This window comes from Pelophylax lessonae, assembly GCF_965119305.1.
Source record: "Pelophylax lessonae genome assembly, chromosome: 4".
In the NCBI taxonomy this organism is placed as follows: Eukaryota; Metazoa; Chordata; class Amphibia; order Anura; family Ranidae; genus Pelophylax; species Pelophylax lessonae.
In genome coordinates this window covers 502,194,834-502,219,521 of record NC_138771.1, presented here as the reverse complement: position 1 = coordinate 502,219,521, position 24,688 = coordinate 502,194,834, and the positions used below count along the sequence as shown (strand labels likewise).

The 24,688-nt window shown below is 42.5% G+C and overlaps 1 protein-coding gene across 1 annotated transcript in view; it reads right to left on the bottom strand.

Moving 5' to 3' along the window:
- Positions 1-516: 516 nt before the first annotated feature.
- The window catches only part of TMTC1 (transmembrane O-mannosyltransferase targeting cadherins 1), a 100,626-nt gene continuing 76,454 nt past the window's right edge, over positions 517-24,688 (bottom strand). The window contains exons 14-20 of the mRNA XM_082253149.1: positions 22,422-22,524; positions 12,755-12,890; positions 10,684-10,828; positions 7,056-7,193; positions 6,356-6,478; positions 4,039-4,116; positions 517-1,125 (exon numbers count right to left, since the gene is read on the bottom strand). Coding sequence (XP_082109275.1) covers positions 835-1,125; positions 4,039-4,116; positions 6,356-6,478; positions 7,056-7,193; positions 10,684-10,828; positions 12,755-12,890; positions 22,422-22,524 — 1,014 coding nt within the window. The 3' untranslated portion in view covers positions 517-834. The remainder of the gene's footprint in view (positions 1,126-4,038; positions 4,117-6,355; positions 6,479-7,055; positions 7,194-10,683; positions 10,829-12,754; positions 12,891-22,421; positions 22,525-24,688) is intronic.

Below are 24,688 nucleotides of genomic sequence, written 5' to 3'. Positions count from 1 at the left end.
TTAGCACATATTAGGAAATTGGACAGGTTGTCACCTTGGGTAAGGTGAAAATAAAAGTGGTTTAGAAGATGGAGATCTTTTTTACCCCAGTCCACTAATATAAACAACAGGGATGTCATCTCAGGGTGACTATTTACAGGCAGATGCCTTGCTAAGATTTAGGGATGTGGTCACGTTGTCAAAACCTCCAGTAAAATTCATCCTGATTTATATGGAACACGCAACGTGAAAGCTTTGTTCCCTTCTCTCTCTCCATGGAAAAGGCAATAATCAACTATCAGCCATAAACAGAGTTTCCATCATTTTGGAAAGTCTCATCCTGTACTAAAGATCAGAATCCTCAAGGCTTCAACTACACAGCCGAAAGTTCAAAATGGCTTCTATTCTTCATCTGGGCCCGTGGAAGGGTGGGGTGGGTGATGTGTCAGTACAAGGATAGGTATTAAGACACAAATCTTGACCATTCCTGGCCATGTCTTCATCTGACTAATTTTGGTCCTTTAATGTAACTTTTACAAGAAACGTTAAGATGTGCATGTAACTTCATCTGCCTTTATCTTGATGATATCACTGAAGATCATTTCTGTTTAGGCAGTTTTATTAACTATACGCCTACTTGGACTTCCTCCAAAAGAAGACATTAAAGAACTGATAGAAAAAGCTGATGTTTTCCCTTCATGCTGTCACTGTCAGTTCATCTTGTGCTTTCCATCTGTCTTCCATCTTTGTAGGATCATTTGTAGGATCATTGCCGGTGTCCTGGCTTGTGGCATCATCTGAATTTTGAGAGCTTTTTCCATCTATTCCTCTAAAGGAATGTCTTAAATTTCTCCATCAAAGCTGTCCTGTTGTTCTCCTCTCTTTCATTTTCTGTGGTCTTGTCCCACTAAATTCTTTATCTTGAACGGTTCTTATATGCGTCCTGCCCTCCCCTGTGCTGAATGTCTTCTCTTCTTTCTCAGAGTTCTCTCTTTTTACCTGTTGTCCATCTGAATCTTTTGCCTTTGCTCCATGTATTTTGCTTTCCAAGCGCTCTAGTTTTGCCAGATTCTCTTTTAGCAATTTGCTTTCGGGTTCCAAAACTGCAGCCTTCTCATAATAGGTTCGGGCGGTGGTGTAATCACCCTGCAACAACCAAAGAGAGAGTGTAAAGACCAATTACAAATGAGCATGGAGGAGTCTTCTATCCCACCACCTGTGCAATGTTATTTTAATTTACCTACTGGTGATTTTGTAATAACCTTGCCATTAGTTATGCCATTAGTGATACATACAGAATATCTTATTTGGCACAAACAAGGTATTCTTTTGGAGATAGCTTCAAAAAATGTAATTATTTTATAGTTTTTATATTGCATTTTATTATGAATAATGTAAAGTATAAAATAAACTAAAAAGTATGCATTTTCTTTTTTAACGTTCACACAACTAATGTTACTAGAACAAGGAAACAGTAGTAATTGGTAGGAGAGTAAAAGAATAAAGCATTAATGTAAGTAAGTAGAAGAGAGCAGATGTAGAAAGGAAGACTGTACTAAGAAAAGGGTGAAGCACACAGGTATTTCACCTTCGGGTTATATTGCTGCCTATATGAGAATTGGACACTAGACAAAACAGTAGATCAGCCCAGGATAACTTCTCCTATTGCCAGTATGCCTCAATTTTGTAGCAAAGCATTACCAAGATGTGTTTATGATCATAAACACAGAGAGATGAGACCAGTATCCATCAATGAACTTCAACATTTTTTTTTTTTTATGATGAACACAAAAATCCTATCTACTTTCTTCCTGGGCTATTGAGAGACACAGCAAGTCCTTAAAGGATAAGTTCACCTTTCATAACAACTGCTACCTCCGATGACGTCTATCGATGACGAAACGCGTAAGACGTGAATGACACAACGCAAGCACGCTATGCCGCGCCCATCTTTGATTATTGTTCTACACGTTTTTTGCCATTCATTTACATGTGAGTGCATCTCATTGCTTTTATCCAATCACTTTCTTAAAAATTACTACACTGTGTGAGCACTTCTTGATATCTGAGGTGGGTCTGTTTGCCTGTTGATTTGGGAATAGTCTAGCTTTGGAGAAGAGGTGAACCAATTGTTGGCATTCAGGTGACACAGTTCAAATCTGGTCCAGGTGCAGATCGAGTTTATGGGCTTTCACACACTTGTTTTGACCACTCTATAATTTGAGAGTCATTACTTTCTCTCTCCTGACAGAGTGGTGATGTGTGCTTTCAGGATTCACAGCATTTGGTGTGAGGATTGTCTTTCCTGTTACATTTGCATATGGACATTCCTTTTTTGGACTGAACATCGTTAGTATTGGCACTGCACCCTGTTTGTTACTACCTTTCATAACATGTTACACTCATATTCGGGGTTTAACTTGTAACATGTTATGAATGCAGTGGCCCCCGCACCTCCCTGATCTACGTTGTGCCAGCTAGCGAGGGTTCTTCTCCACCGGCTAGCTGTCAAAATTAGTTTTTTAATGTGGCCATGCAAGGGTCCGCCCACCTGGCAGCATCACTCTGTGAATGGAAAACTACAAGGTCCAGGCAACCTTTGCGGCTGTCAGCTTATAGTTTTCAATGAACTACCAAGGGGCCGTGAGCACTGTGGTCGTTTATTCCTTCTTCCTGCCAGCATGTATCGGCTTCCTCATACGAGGTACAAGAAAGCAGATACACTGACAGGTCTGCAGGAGACCTGCATGGCATTAGCAATCTGCTTTACCGGCTCCTGCAACAGAAAATAATAAATGCAATTTTTTTTACCTACAAAAAAATGTGCATTTATTGTTTTTTTCTGAAAAGGTGAACTTATCCTTTAATCTTCGGGACGTTCAAAAGCAATTAATTGAGGGGTAGGCAACACAGCAAAGAAACACTAAAAAGGCCAATAAAAACAGCAGAGAACTGGGGACTGCCTGGGGCTCAACGAGTCACCTGACGGAACATAAAGTGCTACTAAACCCACAACACTAAAATCAGTCTGTATATGCAGTAAAGCATGCTTAGTATACTCACTGTGGATCCTAAGGGGTTAATTCTCCACAATGTACTCTGATCCTCCCCTTCTTTTACTGTCCCCAATCCATCTGCTGATAGAACAGAGCCCTAGGTGGCACTCTGCACATACTCAGTTTGGTGTGTATTGCTATAGATTTTTTTTTGTGGGAGGGTGCATGTGATCAGCACAGGGCCAATCAGCACTGTCCAGACAGAAAGGCAGGGGTCAAGCAGCCTTATAGGACAGTCAGGGAAGAATGAAAGCTCCTCCTACAAGCTTTAACCTGTGCTCGGCCAGACGCTGACAAAAGTCACAAGACTGTTATGTATTGCTGATAAGAAAAGATATTTAGCAGTTTAAATTTACTAAAATAATTTAATTTCCATGTTCTGTGTACTGTGGGACACCAGATATAGAGAATGCAGGCTCCTGGATTTTGTAACACTTTAGGTCTAGAGCTGTCATCAGATGAAGCAGAAGCACCAACCTGGTAGAGGACCAGGTGGCAGTGTTGCAAATCTGGGACACAGTGCCTGATGCCAAAAAGTTCAAGAAGCACTCCTGGATCTAGCAGAGTGCTCCTTGGCAGGAATGGTCAAACTCTGATCCTTGAGACCATAAGCTTGGTGAAGAAAAAATATGCTAGTAAAAACAGGTTAGCCTCCACACAGCAGATCTGGGGAAAAGACCTCCATCTCCAAGGAAGCTAGCAAAAAAAATTGATGCTGGTAGCCGTATTCTAAGCTGACCCACAGTTTTTCGTTTTGCCAGTGTCCAAGTCTCCTGCATAACCCAATGGTAAGGGTTCCTCAATAGTTGAAAAAGAAACACACATTTAAGGCATACATTGAGTTGAAAACACGCATAAACACACACTGTTATGTACATACAAGGAGCAATACAGAATGTGCCTGGATTAAATGGACCCTACAAGGAAGTAAATGCTCAGACCGACTGCACCAATTCGGTTTTACTGTTCTTCCACTATCACATCCCCAAATCTCTCATATTACCTGAATGTGTTTAATGCCTCCCATGTTCATCCAGGCTTGGGCCTGCTTGGGACTCAGATCAGTTACGAGGCTGTAACTCTAAAAAAAGAAAAAAAGATTAGAATTGGATCTCCTTTTTTTTTTTTTTACTGCTTTCCAACACGTCATTACGTTTCACACTGATCCAATAGGGAGGCACATTGGACAGTGGGAGGAAACCTGACGAATAAGTGCACAGGCTTTTGATACAGCTCTGGTGATTTGGCAGAGGAAAAGTGTCTCGGTGCATGCTGGGATACTGTATAAAAGCCAGGAGCACATGCACTTGAGGTCTTTCGTCTGGATAGCGGAGTCTTGGAGGGAGGGGGTTGCTGCCTCCTCCTCTGTAGAAGTGTCATGCGGTCTCAGGGGGTCATGCTGAGGACCTGAAGAGTAGCAGCGAGGAACTAAACCCGGAGGTCGAGAGGAGCTGACAGAGGGGAGACACTGGAGGATCTTTCTCTACAGTACAGTTAGTACAGAAACTCGTGTCAAGGGGCCTGACCTGAGGGGGGCCACCCCTGCTCTTAGGATAGTGTCAGTGAATGGGTGTCAGTGGAAAGGGGATGCTAGTAAAAGTGTCCTGAAGATAAGTTACCATTCAGTAAGTCGTCTTGTCAGAGAGTAAAAGAGAGCAAGAGACTTAACCCCATCTACACATTTGGCAGTGTGGATTAGCAGCCTGGCTGTTCCTAATTGCTAAGAAAGTCCTGAAGATAGAAGTCCTCAACCAATGTGAATAGTTCAGTTGGAGTATCCCGCTATTCCCTTCTCCTATCCCAATCACAAATGAACAACCAAAAAACCAACACCCCCAGACTGTTCATTTGTGTGATGAGCCATCAGGAGCAAGGAGGGATCCAGAGATTTTATCTAAAGGTAACCGTGTTGGTGATCAGGGGAGCCCATCAAGACACAATTCAGCAGGTCTTGCAGGGTCAGTGCTACATAAAAAAGACAGCCAATGTTATTTTGTGAGTTGGCATGAACTTTTTAAGAAAATTTGTTGCAGTTAAGCTCATAACGTGGGTTCAATGATTCATCTTCCTACTTAAAGTGGAAGAAAACCCATAAATTTAACAGTTTCAAAAATTGTTTACCGGGAATGCGAACTGTCACATTGGTTGTGCTCTCAACCAAACTGTCAAACCATCCAATGGCATAACTGATCACATGTGCAGCATGTGATCAGTTAATTGAAGATTAAACAGAGTTTAGAATATTAATGGTTATTAAAGGATAAGTTCACCTTTTGGAACATGTTACATGTTTCACCTGATTTTAGGGTGGAATATGTAACATGCTCCTGTCACTAGTTTCCCCGATTCCACCCCCCCCCCCACACACACACACACACACACACTGTGACAGCATGTAGTCAGGGTTTGGGGTCGAGGGGGGCCCTGTCAGGTGGGCTGTAAGGAGCGGCAGCCCTGGACACCCCTCCAAATTATGGATTCAGATGTGTTTAGTGAAGGGTACTGATAATGCTACAGCATATCGACATTTTAAAACAATTGGGCTCTTCCATCCTTATAATAACATTGATGGAGGGTCCTTTTCTGTTTCCTATACACAATGACAGCTTCACAAAGACATGGTTTGACGAGTTCGTTGTGGAGGAACCCAAGTTATCTTGCAAACAGACTTGACCTCAACCCTCCCTAACACAATTGGGATGAATAGGAACGCTGATTGATAGCCAAGTCATCCAACATCAGTATCTGACCTCACAAATTTATTTTTGGTTGAATGGGCACAAAATCCCACAAGACATATTCCAAAATCTTGTGTAGAGCTTTCCTAGAAGGGTGGAGGCTGTTATAACCACAAAGGAGGAAGCAACTTAATATAAATGTCCATGGGTTTGAAAGGAATGCTTAACAAGCTCATATATAGTAGATGTGATGGCCAGATGCTCACAAACCTTTATCTATATAGTGTATTATCATACAAGAGATACCTGGAATAAAATAAAGCTGGCAGCTCGATCTTCCACAGTCAATACATTTAATAATCCCGGTGTGGTACAAAATAATACAAGATTCATGCGTTTCGGCATGTAGCCTTAATCATAGCCACGGCTATGATTAAGGCTACATGTCGAAACATGTAAGCCCTGTATTATTATGTACCACACCTGGATTAATACATTTATTTATTGCGGAAGATCGGGCTGCTGGTTTTCTTTTATCTACATGTTTGCTCATGTGCTAGAAGGACACTACAAGCTAGTGAACCGACCGCTCGCCACCTTGGGGAATTACTACAGGTGTTTTCTACTATATTCAAGAGTTACCTGGAAGGCTTTGTCCAGTTGATTAAGCTCTCGCAGTTGGTTGCCTTTTGTAAAATGAAGATCGGATATTATTTTAGGGTCTTCTGACTTTATCTGCAGAGCAAGATCGATCATTTCTAGAGCCTGCAGAACAGGAAGACATGAGATTTTAACTCACAGAAATAAAAGATAAATCCCTACCTGCTGTTTTAGGTGATAACCTCGTGTATAGGTGACACTACAGGTCAAGGGAAATAAGAAGCAGACAGCTTTGAAAACCTAGTCGTAAAGGTGTTATTTCCCTAAACCAGCTCTAAGGAAGTCTGTTCGAACCTCCTCCTCTCCATAGGTATTACCATGTATGTGCAGTTATTGTATATCTACAGTATCTCACAAAAGTGAGTACACCCCTCACATTTTTGTAAATATTTTGTTATATCTTTTTATATCTTTTCATGTGACAACACTGAAGAAATGACACAGTGTAAATTTGCTGTTCCCTCAAAATATCTCAACACAGCCATTAATGTCTAAACCACTAATGGCCACTAAATAGCGGGATGATGGGGATTGATGGCAAGTCAATGCAAAGTGAAGCCATATGCCTCTTGGTTTCACGGAATCCTGAGGCTTATAGTGGGTTCTGTGTGTGGTTGGGGAACTGACTGGCTGTTCTGATTGCTTTTACCAATTCTATGGGACTAATTGTTACATAGAGTACCTTGGTGTATTTCTCCTGCTTGCTGTAGATGGCAGACAAGAGACGGTAACATTCCATACAGTCAGGGGTTTCTGCTGCTATACGATGTGTTAGAGTCTCTGCCTCATTTGACTGACCCATCACTGCCTGGACTTGGGCCTGCAGGACAAAGTGAACATCAGAGAAGGAGAAGAAAAACAGATTCATCGCTAGAAAAAAATATGTATAAAATATGCAAGGGATCAAAAAATGCAAAGCATGCAAAATAAAAATGAACAGTAGCAATACTGGAAAAAAAAATATTTATGTATAAAATAGACAAGTTCAGAAATGGGGTAATTTTCACCAAAAGGCACTTGTAGACAATGTCTAGGGGAGCAGGATAAAATGTGGAATCTCTTAAAACGAAGAAAAAAAAATAAACATTCATACTCACCTAGGTGGATGTAACGTTGATCTGATGCTGCATCTCTTCCCCACTGGCTCTACACTGAGAACTAAGCGATCAAAAAACACTAATCACTTGTTCTCAGGTCCGATCCAAGCAAAGAGTTGTGACTGTCATTACCTGCTCTGTTCCCTGCCCCTTCAGCTGTTACTGGAGCATGTGGCTGTGGAGGTTGCGGGAGCGTCTGGCTCAGTCTCCCATCAGTGCACTGGGAAGCTGAGCTAACTGCTGGTCAGGCATCTGGGAGGATTCTGACATTATTGCCGGGATCTCTGCAGAGCTCTGTGGTTCTGTGGAGTCAGCCTGTAGGCAGGTTGAAGTTATGGCTGCTTATTTACACTGCCCAGTTGAAGAGTTAATTGTGTTCCCGGGTTTTCTGTTTGGTGAGTTTTTGCTGAGACCAACCCACTGGTTTCGTGTGATATAAAAAGAAACAGGGGTCCCCACCCGGGAGGAGAGAAAGCCTCAACTAAAAAGACATGAGCATAAAGGGGTTAGATGGGGCCCAGAAATGCGGGGTTTGTAAAGCTGCCATGCTGTCATCAGAGCCTGGAGGACCAAAGAATTGCCAAAATCAGAGTTTAACCCACTATGGACTCTTCCAGTTATGGACTTACCCCAAGTAGGTATACTGGGGCAGCCACAAGCCCGAAGTTAGGGACTAAGGATGTTAGGGAAATGTCTGCACTTTATTCTGAACTGTTATCTGTGACTGTCACCATGTTAATTTATTCTTCAGTAAAGCTTTTGAAAATTTGCCTGGCCTGAAGGTACTAAAGAGGTGCAATGTAAGTAACTGGCATATATAGCTAAAGCTCGGGTCACTAAAACACACTGGGGTATGAAGACATCAGTACAATAGTTAATACAGTGTAAAGACACAGTAGTTTCCAAGGGTAACTAAGTTTTCTCTAGCTGCCTGTCATAAGTGTGTACATGTGGCGGGTGAGACAGCCTCTTGCAGGGAGGGAGGTTGTAAGCATTGCTTTGGCGGTGTTCCATCTCCCATAGCAACAGTAGCAGATCTTCACCACCGAGGCCCTCATCCTGTGCATAGGTACGGAATAGAGAGAGTCAAGTGAGGTACCGGTGATAAGTTGGACAGGTACCAGTGATACGTTGGACAGGTGGAGAGAGCATTGGCTCTGCGTGTCCCTCCTAAATGCCCAAGTAACCGTGATGATGCTTATTGCATTAAGAGAGTTACCAGAGTTTGTTCATGTTTGTTATCCACTGGGTCATAAGTGTGGCTCAAATAAAGATACCCAATGTGTAAGGCAGTGACCCTGAACAAAGTGCGTAGCATAGCCCAGAATAACCCACCCCAGGGTAGGACTCCAATTTGACCCTTGGTTGGTGCCCAACGAGGAGGGAAACATGGAGGACGTGATTACAACCCTGTCACCCTGACCTGCCCCACAAGCTGACGGCTGACTTTAGCCCACTATCTGCTGATTCTGGGTCACAGGAGTGCAGAACTAAGTGCATTCCTGTGACCCAAAGGAGAAGCATGGCCAAAAAAACCTTTAATTTTTCTTAGTCTGGCCACCCAACCTAGTAGCAGTACTAAAGGTGAAAAGGGGGTAAAAGGGGATGATGAGTGTAGTCAAAAGATTATTTGGCTTAGGCGAGATTCGATAATGTCTTCTTTACCTGTGGGCTTTTGGCTGGACTGTGCAGCGCTTTAAAGCTGAACTTAAGCCTTATCTCCAGTCTTGCACAATTGTATAGGCACCTCTCATGTAATTAAATTGAAACTGAAGCTGATTTCACTGCACACTGTGAGCTACTCACATTGTCTATTGGAAGCTGCAGCAAATCAGATGGAGACCACCTAGTTTCATGGCTGAAGGATGTCCAGTTCAAGATCATCCAGCTCTTTCCACTCTATCCCAACTATCCCTAGCCCACAACCTTCATTCACTGGATTCCAGTTGTTTTAATTATGGAGGTTGAACATCTAACATGGGTGTTGCCCAGGCCAGTCTGCATGCAGATACAGCCTGGCTAAGAACACCCACTCTTCCAGACTGACATCCACCTATAAAGGCATTTTGTTATATGCCTAATTCCTTTTTCTGCCATGGCTGAAGGCCCTTCTGAGGAGTACTGAGTCAGGGTGCTGTGATTTGTTCAGGAAGAGGAAGGTAAAGTATAGCTAAAGGGAAAACCTTTTTTTTTTTTTAGTTTTAGATAGAGTGGAGAGGGATTAGAACACCTATTGTATATTGCTGTCTGTGTCCTTGTTAGGGAGACTCACCCTCTCTATTTGTCATATTTACCATTATCACTGAGGCTGCATTCACACTTGAGCGTATCGTTTTACTGCGATTTTTATGCGATTTTCAGGCGTTTTTTTTCAGGCGTTTTTGGAGGCGGGCATTGATATCTATCAAAAATGCTGGTAATCAGCCCAAAAAGAAGCTCATGTACTTTTTTCAGCTACAGGCGTTTTGCAAAACGCTCAGATGTGAACGGGGGCCATTTAAATTAATGGGGTTTTACTTGTTGGGCGTTTTGGAACATTTTTTTTTTAGCGTTTTTGGAGCTGAAAAACACTCAAAACGCCCAGGTGTGAATGGAGCCTTAATGTGAAAACAAAAGAAAATCACAAATTTTTGGTTGTCCCCAGAACAGGATTAGTGCAGAAATTTTCAGAGAAAACTAGTTTTGGTGACCCTGGTGATATTAGGGATTCCCTTACTATAGAGGTATTTTCTCTCACTTTCTGTTTTGCTATGGGACAGGAAGTGAAGGGGAATCTCCTAAATGGGACACAGGTGACAAAAACAAACTTTACAGGGGGTTTAACCCTCCATTACTCTATCCAAAATGAAAAGAATCAGTTTTGCCTTCAGTTCTAGTTTAAGTTCATCACCCAGCCTGCCTATCAGCCATGATCTGCCTGCATTGCAAAGAGGCACAGAGACCAAATGAAGACATCACTAGGTTTGAAATAAACAATGTCATGGAAAAAAATGTCAGTAGTATGTTACTGAAGGTGGGAAAGGGACCAGGGAAGGCAAACATAGGCAGATTAGCTTAAAGAAATACAACAGAGACAGAAAATCACTTCTGAATATTAATAACAAGTCTCCAGTGGATCAAATAAGGTAGACGTGTAAGAAAGCATTCCATCTTCTGTGTTCACACTTTAAATAAGTTCAGGGACCCCTTCAGGATGTTATCCTATACACTTACCAGTGACAGGCAAATCTGGACATTCTCTGGGTGCAACCCCACTGCCTCTTTATACAGACGTAAGGCCTCGTCATATTTCCCCGTATTATAATACAAGGCTCCGAGAGGGGTGATGACGTCAATGTCCCGAGATATCTGTAAAGCCCTGGTCAAGACACAGAAGGGAAAAGCCATTTAACTTCACAATTGTTTTATTTTTAATATAAGTAATATGACACAAATTACATTACTACGGTTAATTATATCAGAGGTGACATCAATACTTTGCAGGTTTGAGCATAGATGATCAAATTTCTATACTATATTTTCATTTCATTTTATGGACAGTAAGGAGTGAGTCAGACTTGAAGACTATAGGTAGAATCCACAGCAACCAGATGTTTAGAAATCTGACTGTCAAGTAAGGGGGTACAGTACTTTGATACCCTTTTCGGTTCACTCTTTGCATGCAATAAGAAGTGGCTCTTTCACCCATTTTCAGTGTCTTCTCATTACTGAATGATTAGGACCTCTTCAGAGGGCATTTGACAGGTTGTGAGGAGACATTATATGGCCTCCTGACCACCTGTCTTAACCCCCCTAAACCCTGCACCAGTGCACCACAACTGTGTACATTGCATGCAGTTGAAGGGGCCCCCATTCAGTTTAACAAGTCATGTTCTGTGGGCGGTACTGCCGCCAAACACAACAGCAGGAATCATTTTTGTTGTGCCATGAAGCAAAACATCATGGCTACGGCATATGTACACCCCCTCCACTGCTTTGCACCTGGGGTGCTAAAAACATGGCTTAACTGAGTGTTTTTTTTACCCCCCCCCCGCCAATCAAAAGTAAACAAAGCCTAAGTGAATAGGTGAGTGTCATTTATACTTGCTGTACGGTATATTAAGGAGCATTCCATTTTAAGAGTGCCATGCTATAATGAAGTTAGGACTTGGTAAATTTCAAATAACAACATTTACATTGTGACAACACTCCTAAGAGTCGGTTCACACCGTGGCGACTCAAAGTCGCCCTGACTTTGAAGTCGCCCATGCAGCATGACTTCATCGCGGCTTGCAAACGACTTCTCATAATAGAAGTCAATGCAAGTTGCTCCGACTTCGCCCAAAAGTAGTGCAGGAACCTTTTTCTAAGTCGGAGCGACTTGAGTCGCTCTGATTAGAATGGTTCCATTGCACAGCATGGAGCGCTACTTGTCAGGCGACCAAGTCACCTGACAAGTCGGAGTAGTGTGAACCGGTTCTAAGGCTGGCCATACACTATACAATTTTCTTATTCAATTTCCTTTAGATTTACCTTAAACTATGTAGTGCAAGGGCCTGCCTGACTGCATACAAATTGAAAGTGTTTAGGTTTGACCCTATATTACATGGTTTTGGTAAATCTAAAGGAAAGTTGAACAAGAAAATTGTATAGTGTATGGCCAGCCTTAGGGTGTGTTGCCTATTTTCAAATTGCTGGGAGCTAACACCTGAATGGGAAGTGGATTGTGACCCATGTTGTAAATGATCCCTTTACTAGTACACTAAATGTTGGTGATTTGTATCAGAAATATGGCCTCTGAAACAAATTGCACGTTTGAATTTGCCTAACCATAGGAGGATCACTTAATAGTAATTATGGAAAAAGTGACAGGGGGACTGGGAACACTCTAGGGTGGGCATGTACACCCCAAGGTGGGAGGAACGACTGGCACCCAAGTGGGCCAAAGCTAGGAACTATGGCAGGGAAATGTTATCAATTTAGCCTTCAGGAGATTATAGAAGCCAGAAAATCACTCAGCCCAGAAGAATCTACCTATGTCCACAATATTATTTTTATATTGATGTATGCCCGTATCACAACCATTCTACAACAGCTGAGCTAACGCCATGAGGATAATTTACTAAAGGTATTCAAGAATCTTCACACAATAAATTCAGTAAAGATTAATTTCTATTATCCAATCATGAAAAAGCATATTCCTGTTTATTATTACTACAATGTATTAAGTGGAGATTCCTTTAGTAAATTAACACCAATATGTCTGAATTAAAGATCCCCCAATGAAACTCAGAAGGTGCCTTACTTCTTGTACCACTTCTCAGCCTCCCTATTTTGGTTCAGAGATCGGTAAAGGCGGCCAAGGTTCAGCATGGCCACGTGATGGTTTGGACGCAGCTGTAGTGCTAGGAGATAGTGAGACACGGCTTTCTGCGGAGCTCCTGGAACAGAGAGTAAATTAAACGGTATTTAATTTGCTAAAGCACTGTCATCAACAATTGGCTTTTTTTGTCAATAACGTGTTGGTTTTACCTTTTAGCATCCTCTTTTTTGTAACACTGTGTTGCAATTCTCCTGCAGCGTCTGGAGAGATATCTTGTCTGCATGCATTACAGCAATGGCTGCACTGCATTTCTTAGGGTGAGTTTCCTGATACTGATAACAGTGGGCTGTGCAATGTGCACTGGCACAATCACTTGCAGTATTGACTGGATTTGCATGTGACCGGGGGACATAACAAGAGGACAATTAGGAGACAGGGACAGAATATTGTCCCCTATAGCAGGAAGTGCCTGAAAAAGGATCTTAATGGCAGGTTCACCAGGGATTATTTAAAAAAAAAAGCTGCAAATTTTGAAACATTAAAAATTACTGTTGGCAATAACAGGTTGTAAATCATATAAGATTTAAGTGATTGAGTTTACATCTACTTTAAGGGTCCTTTTACACTGCTCCCTTGATAAAAACACATATGTGTTTTTGATGCACTTTCTAGTTCCTGACTCCAATAATGCACCTGTGAAAAATGGACATGTGACTCAAAAGCGCACCATAAACGCAACAGTTGTGCATTTTTGATGCGTTTTCAATAAAATTCAATGGGGAGGCGCATTCTTGGTGCACTTTGTAAACATGCACTAAAAATGCAGCATGAAAGACTTTCAAAAATGCACCGCACCCGCAGTGCATTGGTGTGAAGAGTTCTGTAGGATTTCAAGAGGTATTAAAGGTTCGGCTTTTTTTATTAAAAACAATTACAAACATGTCATACTTATCTGCTCTGTGCAGTGGTTTTTCACACAGCGGTCCCAATTCTCCTCTTCTGGGGTCCCCCACTGGCACTCTCCTGGCTTCTCCAGCTTGACCAGTCCCCCAATAACAAGCCACTTGCTATGGGGGCACTGGTACATGCTCACTCCTGAGCCCTGCTCTATGCATCCATGAGGCACGATTTAGCCCTCCCCCCCTCTCTCCTTATTGGCTACTGGCTATGATTGACAGCAGCGGGAGCCAATGGCTCCTGCTGGAGTCTCAGCCAATGAAGACAATGAAGAGAGAGAGAGACCCGGGACAGCTGAGGCTTTCATGCACGTGGCTGGATCGAGAGGGGACTATTAGGGGGAACAGCACACAAAAATGGGATTTTTTACTTACCGTAAAATCCATTTCTTTGATGTTTACTGAAGGACACAGCTCCTGATATTCTTGTAGCCGGACTGTATGACCCAGCTACAAGAATATAGCCTTGGGAATTTTTTGCTGTTCCCACCCTTCGCTTTGGGACATCCCAATTGTAAAGAATATCAGGAGCTGTGTCCATCAATTAACGAAAGAGAAAATGGGATTTTCGACTTACCGTAAAATCTATTTCTCTGATGTTCATTGACGGACACAGCACCCACCCCTCTATGGAGTTGTAATTCTTCTGACACTGCTTGTAACAAAACTGAGTACCTATAACAGAGAGAGGAAGTATACACCCTGGGACTGCCCATAGGTGTAGCCAGACTTTTATTTCTGCCTAGTGTCCTACTCCTGTAGGGGGCAGTATAACCCAATGGTTAAGAATATCAGGAGCTGTGTCCATCAATGAACGAAATAGAGGTTTTTTCCTTCATGAAAAACCTGCAGCCTTTACAACCACTCTAAAGAGATAAATTTGTTGTGCATTCTTGTTCCGCTTTCTACACACCAAAAGAGCATTAAAAACTGATCCGTGTGAAACAGCCCTAAGAAACACGACCTTTCAAAAATGTATCAATGCTGAGACCATTTTTATCATTATTCATATAGTGGCAAAATTGTCTGCTGTGTTGGAAGAATCAAAAAAAGATCCTTATAACTAGGGATGATCGAACGGTTCGGGTCCACCATCGGTTCGACCCGAACATTGGGTGTTCGAGGTTCGGCCGAATTTAGAACTTTTTGCCCAAAAAGTTCGGAATTCGGCAACCAGAACCGCTCAAAATGCAATGCTTCAGGAAATGGGCTTTAAAAGCCTGTGATTGGACCAGAACCATTAGCAAAAGCTAATTGAGGGGGCAGGAGAATGCTAGGAATGTGATTGGAGTGACTAGGGGGTCCCTAGACCAATCATTAGTGAATACGCCCCCCAGTATATAAGATCGCCCCCGCCATATTCCTAGCATTGTTATACTGGACATGGAAGAGAATGGAAGCAGTTCTGTTAGGCTTCTTTCACACGGTCCGCCTCCGCAGGCGGATCCGTGTTGCTCAGCGGGGATCGATCTGCGATCCCCGCTGAGCCGGGCGGATGACAGCTCAGTCTCCGCTTGCAGAGCAGAGAGGGAGGTGTCTCAGCACCCGCTGCACTCTATGGGGGATCGGAGGAGAGCGGACCGCTTGTCCGCTCTCATCAGATCCGCTCCGCTCCGATTACTGAACGGATGGAAAAATAGGGTTTCCATCCGTCAAGATTTCAGCACAGGATCGGATGCGGATGGCAGCGGGTGTCAGCGGAGGTGACCTCCGCTGACACCCGCTGCCCCATAGAGCTGCATGGAGGATCCGATCAGATCCGCCTAAAAAACTGACAGGCGGATCTGATCGGACCGCCCGTGTGAAAGAGCCCTTAATTTTACTTTAAAAGTGTCATTTAGCTATTTTTAGTGTGAGGAAAGGGATATCTAGTGTAGTTAGAGTGCTCCTTTACACTTAAGTTAGCTTCAAAAATTGAGTTTCTGTAGGGAAAGTGTTAAGTGTAAGGGGACCGTAGTGTAGTGTAGGGTTAACTGGCAGTGACTGCTATGGCAGGGTGACAAAACCCTGCCATAGCAGGGTGACCGCTATAGAGAAATGATCATTTCTCTGAATAGCTTCATCACACCCATATGGCTTCTCACCAGCCAAGCATTTTTTATGCTGCACGGGCTGCCACTGCCAGTGCTTTTTTGAGGACATGTTTGATGTCAGACATGACATCTGAACATGTGTATAGGGGGTATATATAGACATATATGTCTGAATATATACCCCTAGACATATATAGGTGTGATAGTAGCAGAAATAAATGTTTGCGCTAATGAAATCATTTACAGTAATATATTTCTGCTACTATCACACCTATATATGTCTAGGGGTATATATTCAGACATATATGTGTATATATACCCCCTATACACATGTTCAGATGTTTTGCCTGCCTCAAAAGAACCCAAAAAAATGCCAAAAAAACGCTAGCGTCAAAAAAAAAATGCCCAGGTGTGTTTTTGCTGGCATTTTTTGGGGGGTTTTGGAGGCAGGCAAAACATCTGAACATGTGTATAGGGGGTATATATAGACATATATGTCTGAATATATACCCCTAGACATATATAGGTGTGATAGTAGCAGAAATAAATGCTTGCGCTAATGAAATCATTTACAGTAATATATTTCTGCTACTATCACACCTATATATGTCTAGGGGTATATATTCAGACATATATGTGTATATATACCACCTATACACATGTTCAGATGTTTTGCCTGCCTCAAAAGAACCCAAAAAAATGCCTAAAAAATGCTAGCGTCAAAAAAAAAAATGCCCAGGTGTGTTTTTGCTGGCATTTTTTGGGGGGTTTTGGAGGCAGGCAAAACATCTGAACTTGTGCACAGTACCACTATACACAAGTTGAGATGTTTTTCCTGACTGCAAAGATTCCAAAAAAATGCCTTCTATTAAACCGGCAAGGTGTTACAGGAGCGAAGCAAACCCCCTGTCAGAAAGTTTTCATGGTTCTGGACATGCTACAGAGCTGAAACTTCACACGCACACCTTTTAGACCCCCCAGATACGAAATCCAAAGTAAAAATCAAAAAATCTCTCTTTTTTTTTAATTTTTCAATAATTGCCTTTTTTATCAAAAATGACAATTTTTAAGAACTTTTTTTGTATGATTTTGTGTCTGGGGGGGTCTAAAAGGTGTACCTGTGAAGTTTCAGCTCTGTAGCATATCCAGAACCAGAAAAAAAGATCATATAGGTGTTAAAGTTAAAGGAGGGTCCCGACCCACATCCCTGTTCTACTGAAAAATTATCTTTTTTTTTTTCATGGTTCTGGACATGCTACAGAGCTGAAACTTCACATGCACACCTTTTAGACCCCCCCCCCCCAGATACTAAAAATCAAAAAATCTCTCTTTTTTTTTTTTTTTTAATTTTTTCAATAATTGGCTTTTTTATCAAAAATGACAATTTTTAAGAACTTTTTTTGTGTGATTATTAGTTATTGGGGCATGACCCAGAACCCTAGGCACTTTTTAGGGGCATGTATTGGGTTTTAGGGCTTCAAAATGGTGTCCCATTGATTTCAATGGGGTTCTGAAATCCGAACCTAACTTTTGGAAAATTCGGGTGTTCTGGTCGAACCGAACTTTTCAAAAGTTCGATCATCCTTACTTATAATGTAACAAAAGGTAGAAACAAATGCCTTGTGCAAAAGAGCAAGCGGGAAAGAGAATCATTAGAAGCAAGTGCTTATTTTTACAAAGGTCCTGCCAAACCTTAGTATAAACCAAAATAATTTTATAACAATGCTGCATAAAGAGGCCCCCCAGCTAGGAGGGGAAGCTGTTAATGAAGTGCAGATGGACTGGATGTTGGTGAAATGGGATAACAATGGCTTGAGGGAATGTAATGACTAAGTATAACAAGTTGTAATGAAAAGCAGAAAAGATAAAGGCAACTTTAGTAGAAGTACTTTAAAGTGGGACTAAAGTCCTCTCGGTAAGGCTGGGAAGGGTGGTTTTTTGTCATATAGCCAGGAGCTGGCTAAAATTGCCTGTGCTATCAGGAGACACTCTGCAGCACCTAATACAGCGTGGCTGTTCCCTTTAGTGTTCAGCCTGGACCCTATGTTGCCATATCCTGGATGCAGAGTGAATAAGATTCACTCTGCTTTCAGGATGAGAAGATTTTGAGAAGAAGATCGAGTAGAGCAAAGAATATTGGGACATGTAATCCCAAGAGCCGGGCTTTACACTAAAGTCGGACTGCTATGGACTACAAGTACCAGCCGGCTGAAGAGAGAGAACAGAATGCTGGAACAGGTAATAAAAAGTCAGTGCAGGGACGAGATCGCTCTCTTGGAACCTTGGCCTTCTTCTGGAAGAACTGACCCGGAAGGTGGAGGGTATGTGAGTTGGTGCTGTGGCCTAGGCAGCAAGAGGAGCCTCCATTGAGAGCAAGGAACTGCATCTGCCATCTGCAGTTCCGGTTTGTTGGTGGCAGTCGGGAGGTGGCTACCCTCGTCCTCAACACGGAACAAGTCAAATCACTGTGTGCAAGGTGTGCGGTCGAGAACTCCTATTCTGATCACAGCATCCACAGGAGCCTGCTTCAGGACCTTCCTGCAATTCCTACAAGCCTGGTGTTGTTTGGATTGGTGAGCAGGCAGAAGCCCATTCTATTTGCAGCCCACGAGATACTAAATGCAGACACCTTTACTTTGCTTCCCTCATCAAAGCCTCATATGGAGAAACCAGGGGCGTAACTACAGGGGTTGCAGGGGTTGCAATCGCAACCGGGCCCCATGCTCAAGGGGGCCCATGTGGCTCCCCTGTACACCTGAATAGGAGGGGCGGCGGGGGCAGCATGTAGAGAAATCACTGTCCTCCTTTTTCCTTCTGTAGCTGCAGGAGGAAAATGGAGGAGATTAGTTCCTCTGTACGCTGCCCCCGCCACTTCTCCTATCCAGTATACTTGTGTTCTGCTGTCTCTGGGCCCCTGTGTGCTCCCCTGGTCCCCCCCTTCTGTGCTGCCCCCCCTTCAGAATTCTCCCTTCCCTCACCGTAATAAAGGGCCCCGCAACTAGAGTAAAGGGCCCCAGGGCGCAAGGGCCCTTCATGGTTTCTTGCACCGGGGCCCTGAAGGTTCTAGTTACGCCTCTGGGAGAAACATTTACATTTTTTCTTTTGTTCGAGCTTATTTAACTGCTTCCATATTGGGCTAATCCCGCATTCCTCTCCTACATGTAAAAATTATATATTTTTTGCTAGAAGATTACTCAGAACCCCAAACATTAAATATATATTTTTAACAGTGACTCTAGAGAATAAAATGGTGGTCATTGCAATATTATTTGTCATACTGTATTTGCGCAGCAATGTTTTCAAATGCAATTTAAAAAAAAAAAAACACTTTCATGAATTAAAAAAAAAAAAAACAGTAAAGTTAGCCCAATTTTTTTGTATAATGTGAAAGATTATGTTAATCTGAGTAAGTAGATACCTAACATGCTTTACTCATGGAATGGCGCAAAAACGTTGGTACGTAAAAATCTCCATTTGCTATGGTTTAAAATTTTTTACAAGTTACCAGTTTAGAATTACAGAGGAGATCTTATGCTAGAATTATTGCTCTTGCTCTAACGTTCGCATCGATACCTCACATGCATGGTTTTAACGTCGTTTACATATGCAGGCACGACCTACATATGTGTTCGCTTTTGCATGCGAGCACGAGGGGACGGGGCGCTTTAATTTTTTTTTTTTTTTTTTTTATTGTTTATTTTTTTTTACACTTTCCCTTTAAATTTTTTTTCTTTTATCACTTTTATTCCTATTACAAGGAATATAAACATCCCTTGTAATAGCAATAGGGTATGACAGGTCCTCTTTACAGCGAGATCTGGGGTCTATAAGTCCAACAGAAAAAAAGGATATCTGAATGATGCCTGCATACCTCCACTGAAAGCCCAAGACATCATTTGACGTCCAGCAGTATAGAAGTGAAGATACAGTACACTTGCTGCCCCAACATGGGATGTTAGAATACAGAAGCTGTACTGGGCCCTTATTTGAGCTAGCTGAAGACACAGAACACCTGCAACAAAAGGACTTATTTTGCTTTATCTCCCCCCCCCCCCCCCCCACTAAAGGACATTGGGTGCAACATTGCCCATATCTTTAAGGAACTCTTTAATTTAGAGACCAGTGTATTATAATTTTCAAATAATCTGCAAAACATTGCCAAACAGTTGTGTCCATTCTGGGGTTGTGACACCAGGGGCAGTAGGGAGTAGTCTGACACCAAGCCAGCACTCTACTTCTCTTTTCTTACCTGTGTGCTCTATTTGGGTTGCAGTTTACTGTTGCTCTCTCTCTTTATTATCTTATGCCCACAAGTATTATGTTTTTTGCATTAACTGTAATAATTTCATGTGTAGCTATGCTATACCTTAGAGATTGGCTAATTGCAAAATATTAAGTAAATATTAAGTAAAGACTTCCTTGCTTACTGCATTATAATTTGGTGTCTGCACTGTTACAGCCAGAAATGGCTGAACCCAGAGTGTAAGAGGGTCGGGTTGGGGGGCTTTCAAGGTCAAGGCAACCACTAGGGTTAAACATCTTCAAGCAGCCCCAATGGCGGTAGTGCTACAATCATTATATGCAAGTATGCACAGCATACCTTGCAGAGTACCCTCCTCCAATGCTGACAGGTCCAGGTTTGCAGTCTCTGCTCTGTACTTGGCGCTCCTTCCGGTTCCTGCGTCGTTCCTCTTTAGCCACTGTGCTGCAACTAATGACTGTCCTCTTCATCTATGCTGGGCAGTCTTTCTTTATTCAAATGTCATTACAGGGAGTGCAGAATTATTAGGCAAATGAGTATTTTTGATGATTAATTTTATTATTGAACAACAACCATGTTCTCAATGAACCCAAAAAACTCATTAATATCAAAGCTGACTATTTTTGGAAGTAGTTTTTAGTTTGTTTTTAGTTTTAGCTATTTTAGGGGGATATCTGTGTGTGCAGGTGTCTATTACTGTGCATAATTATTAGGCAACTTAACAAAAATCAAATATACAGTATACCCATTTCAATTATTTATTTTTACCAGTGAAACCAATATAACATCTCAACATTCACAAATATACATTTATGACATTCAAAAACAAAACAAAAACAAATCAGTGACCAATATAGCCACCTTTCTTTGCAAGGACACTCAAAAGCCTGCCATCCATGGATTCTGTCAGTGTTTTGATATGTTCACCATCAACATTGCGTGCAGCAGCAACCACAGCCTCCCAGACACTGTTCAGAGAGGTGTACTGTTTTCCCTCCTTGTAAATCTCACATTTGATGATGGACCACAGGTTCTCAATGGGGTTCAGATCAGGTGAACAAGGAGGCCATGTCATTAGCTTTTCTTCTTTTATACCCTTTCTTGTCAGCCACGCTGTGGAGTACTTGGACGCGTGTGATGGAGCATTGTCCTGCATGAAAATCATGTTTTTCTTGAAGGATGCAGACTTCTTCCTGTACCACTGCTTGAAGAAGGTGTCTTCCAGAAACTGGCAGTAGGACTGGGAGTTGAGCTTGACTCCATCCTCAACCCGAAAAGGCCCCACAAGCTCATCTTTGATGATACCAGCCCAAACCAGTACTCCACCTCCACCTTGCTGGCGTCTGAGTCGGACTGGAGCTCTCTGCCCTTTACCAATCCAGCCACGGGCCCATCCATCTGGCCCATCAAGACTCACTCTCATTTCATCAGTCCATAAAACCTTTGAAAAACCAGTCTTGAGATATTTCTTGGCCTAGTCTTGACGTTTCAGCTTGTGTGTCTTGTTCAGTGGTGGTCGTCTTTCAGCCTTTCTTACCTTGGCCATGTCTCTGAGTATTGCACACCTTGTGCTTTTGGGCACTCCAGTGATGTTGCAGCTCTGAAATATGGCCAAACTGGTGGCAAGTGGCATCTTGGCAGCTGCATGCTTGACTTTTCTCAGTTCAAATGCTGTTATTTTGCGCCTTGGTTTTTCCACACGCTTCTTGCGACCCTGTTGACTATTTTGAATGAAATGCTTGATTGTTCGAGGATCACGCTTCAGAAGCTTTGCATTTTAAGAGTGCTGCATCCCTCTGCAAGATATCTCACTATTTTTGACTTTTCTGAGCCTGTCAAGTCCTTCTTTTGACCCATTTTGCCCAAGGAAAGGAAGTTGCCTAATAATTATGCACACCTGATATAGGGTGTTGATGTCATTGGACCACACCCCTTCTCATTACAGAGATGCACATCACCTAATATGCTTAATTGGTAGTAGGCTTTCGAGCCTATACAGCTTGGAGTAAGACAACATGCATAAAGAGGATGATGTGGTCAAAATACTCATTTGCCTAATAATTCTGCACTCCCTGTAGTTGCATTCTGAGCTGTGTTATATTGGGAGTACAGGGTGCTGTGTTGACTCCTTATCAAGGGGTAGGACCACGACACCCTGCACTCAGAAGAAATAGGTTGAATGATGCTGGGCATCATCTAACCTAGAAAACTAAGGACACTAGTGGCAGAAAGGAATAACTAAGAGCAGATTAGTAGGATACTACAAGGGACAATACGGGAGACAACACAGAAAGCAGATTAGTATTACAGCAAAAGCTGCTTTTTGAAAAAAAAAAAAACCTCTTGGGGAACCTTTTTAAATTTGGGTTTTATTGACATTTAAGAGAAAGGTTACTCACCAATATCCACCAAGAACACTCCATAATTGTTCTGTAAATCTGAGCTGTCTGCACAATTCTTGATTCCAGTCACATAGACCTCTTCTGCTTCTTGCTGACGTTTCTGAAGAGATTGAGGGAGACCAAACAGTAACACTTTCTTAGATGTAGTCTCAGGATGATTTCAATCTCCGTAAAGTCCAACAACTGGATTGAGCTGCATTTGTCAATACATGCTATAAAGAGGCTTACTGTATATGTTAATAATTACCTGCGGCATTACTAATAACCTATGCAATGTCAATGGCCTGCTTTTTTTCTACAAAAAATCCCTACTAATCGGGTGCCCTATTGGGTTTAATTTTCACCTTGGATATTGCATGAAATTTGTATGTTCTCCTTGGGCATCTCTTAGAATAATTAGCTTCCATCCAAAATTGGTGAATTTGTGTATTGATGTGACTGAGAATGTGAGACATATACTGCACATTTGTTTTCTAGGAGGCTGTAGAAAGTTGTTCACTTGAAGGATGCTTAGTCAAATAGGGAACGTCAAGTGGAGCTGTAGCCCATAGCCTAACCCAGCTCATTGTTCTCCACACTCCACTCCTCCATATTCCCACACCTGCCCTCAGACTGCAAAAATGAATTACATTGCATACACACACATTATATACAGCAGGTACAATAAGTATTGAACACGTCATAATTTTGTCTAGGTAAATATATTTCTAAAGGTGCTATTGACATTCAATTTTCACCACATGTCAGTAACAACCCATGCAATTCATACATACAAAGAAACAAAAACAAATAAGTTCAGAAATTAAGTTATGTGTAAAAAAAAAAAAAAGGAAAGACACAGGGAAAAAGTATTGAACACATGAAGAAAGGGAGGTGAAAAAAGGCATGGAAAGCCAAGTCACCAGCTGAAATCTCACAGTAATTGGAAAGCAATCCTGCCCCTTGTCAGGGCAAATTAATATCAGATGGTTCAGTCTCAACTGATGGCCTAAAAAGCTGTCTCGTTACCAAGGTATCACACAAGAAACATCTCATAATGGGTAAAAGCAAAGAGCTCTCTCAAGACCTTTGCAACCTTATTGTTGCAAAATATACTGAGGCCATTGGTTACAGAAGGATTTCAAAACTTCTGAATGTTCCAGTTAGCACTGTTGGGGCCATAATTCGGAAGTGGAAAGAACATCATTTCACCATAAACTGGCCACGACCAGGGAGTCCTTTCCAAGATTTCTGACAGAGGAATGAAAAGAGTTGTCCAAAAGCCAAGGGCCACTTGTGGAGAGCTTCAGAAAGACCTGGAATTAGCAGGTAAAATTGTTCAAAAGAAAAAAATAAGTAATGCACTCAACCACCATGATCTGTATGCACGCCCACCACGCAAGACTCTATTACTGAAGAAAACGCATGTTGAAACTCATATAAAGTTTGCTGCACAACATATTTGGCACTTTTCCACTGCAAGTACCGGCTCGTACCGGCTCGGCTCTACTCGGCCCTGTTTGGTAGGGCTGCGCATCTTCACTTATCTCACGATTCGATGCGATTACGATTATTAGGGTCGCGATTCGATACGATTCGATTCCGCGATGCATCACGATTACTATGGGGACCCTTTTCTAAAGGGGGATCTATGGTGACCCTGCTCTAAAGGCGGATCTACGGGGACCCTTCTCTAAAGGGGGATCTATGGGGACCCTTCTCTAAAGGAGATCTATGGGGAGCCTGGGCCTGTCCTAAAGGGGATCCAGGGGAACTGAGCTCTAAAGAGGGTTCTATGGGGACCCTGCTCTAAAGGGGGATCTATGGAATAGATCCCCCTTTAGTGCAGGGTCGCCATAGATCCCCCTTTAGAGCAGGCCAGCATCCCAAGAGATACCCCTTTAGTAGAGCAGGTTTCCCCATAGATCCCCCTTTAGTAGAGCAGGTCCTCTCATAGATCCCCCTTTAGAGCAGGCCACATCAGGTTTGAAGAGTTACCTGATGCTAGTTGTAGTACCGTAGGCCCTGGTAAGGAGGAATGCTGGGCTCTGTAGTCCCCCTAGTTGTAGTATAGCAGGCTCTGGTAAGGAGGAATGCTGGGCTCTGTAGTCCCCCTAGTTGTAGTATAACAGGCTCTGGTAAGGAGGAATGCTTGGCTCTGTACAGAGCTACAGAGCCCAACATTCCTGCTTACCAGGGCCTGTTCTACTACAACTAGGGGGACTACAGAGCCCAGCATTCCTCCTTACCAGGGCCTACTGTACTACAACTAGGGGCACTACAGA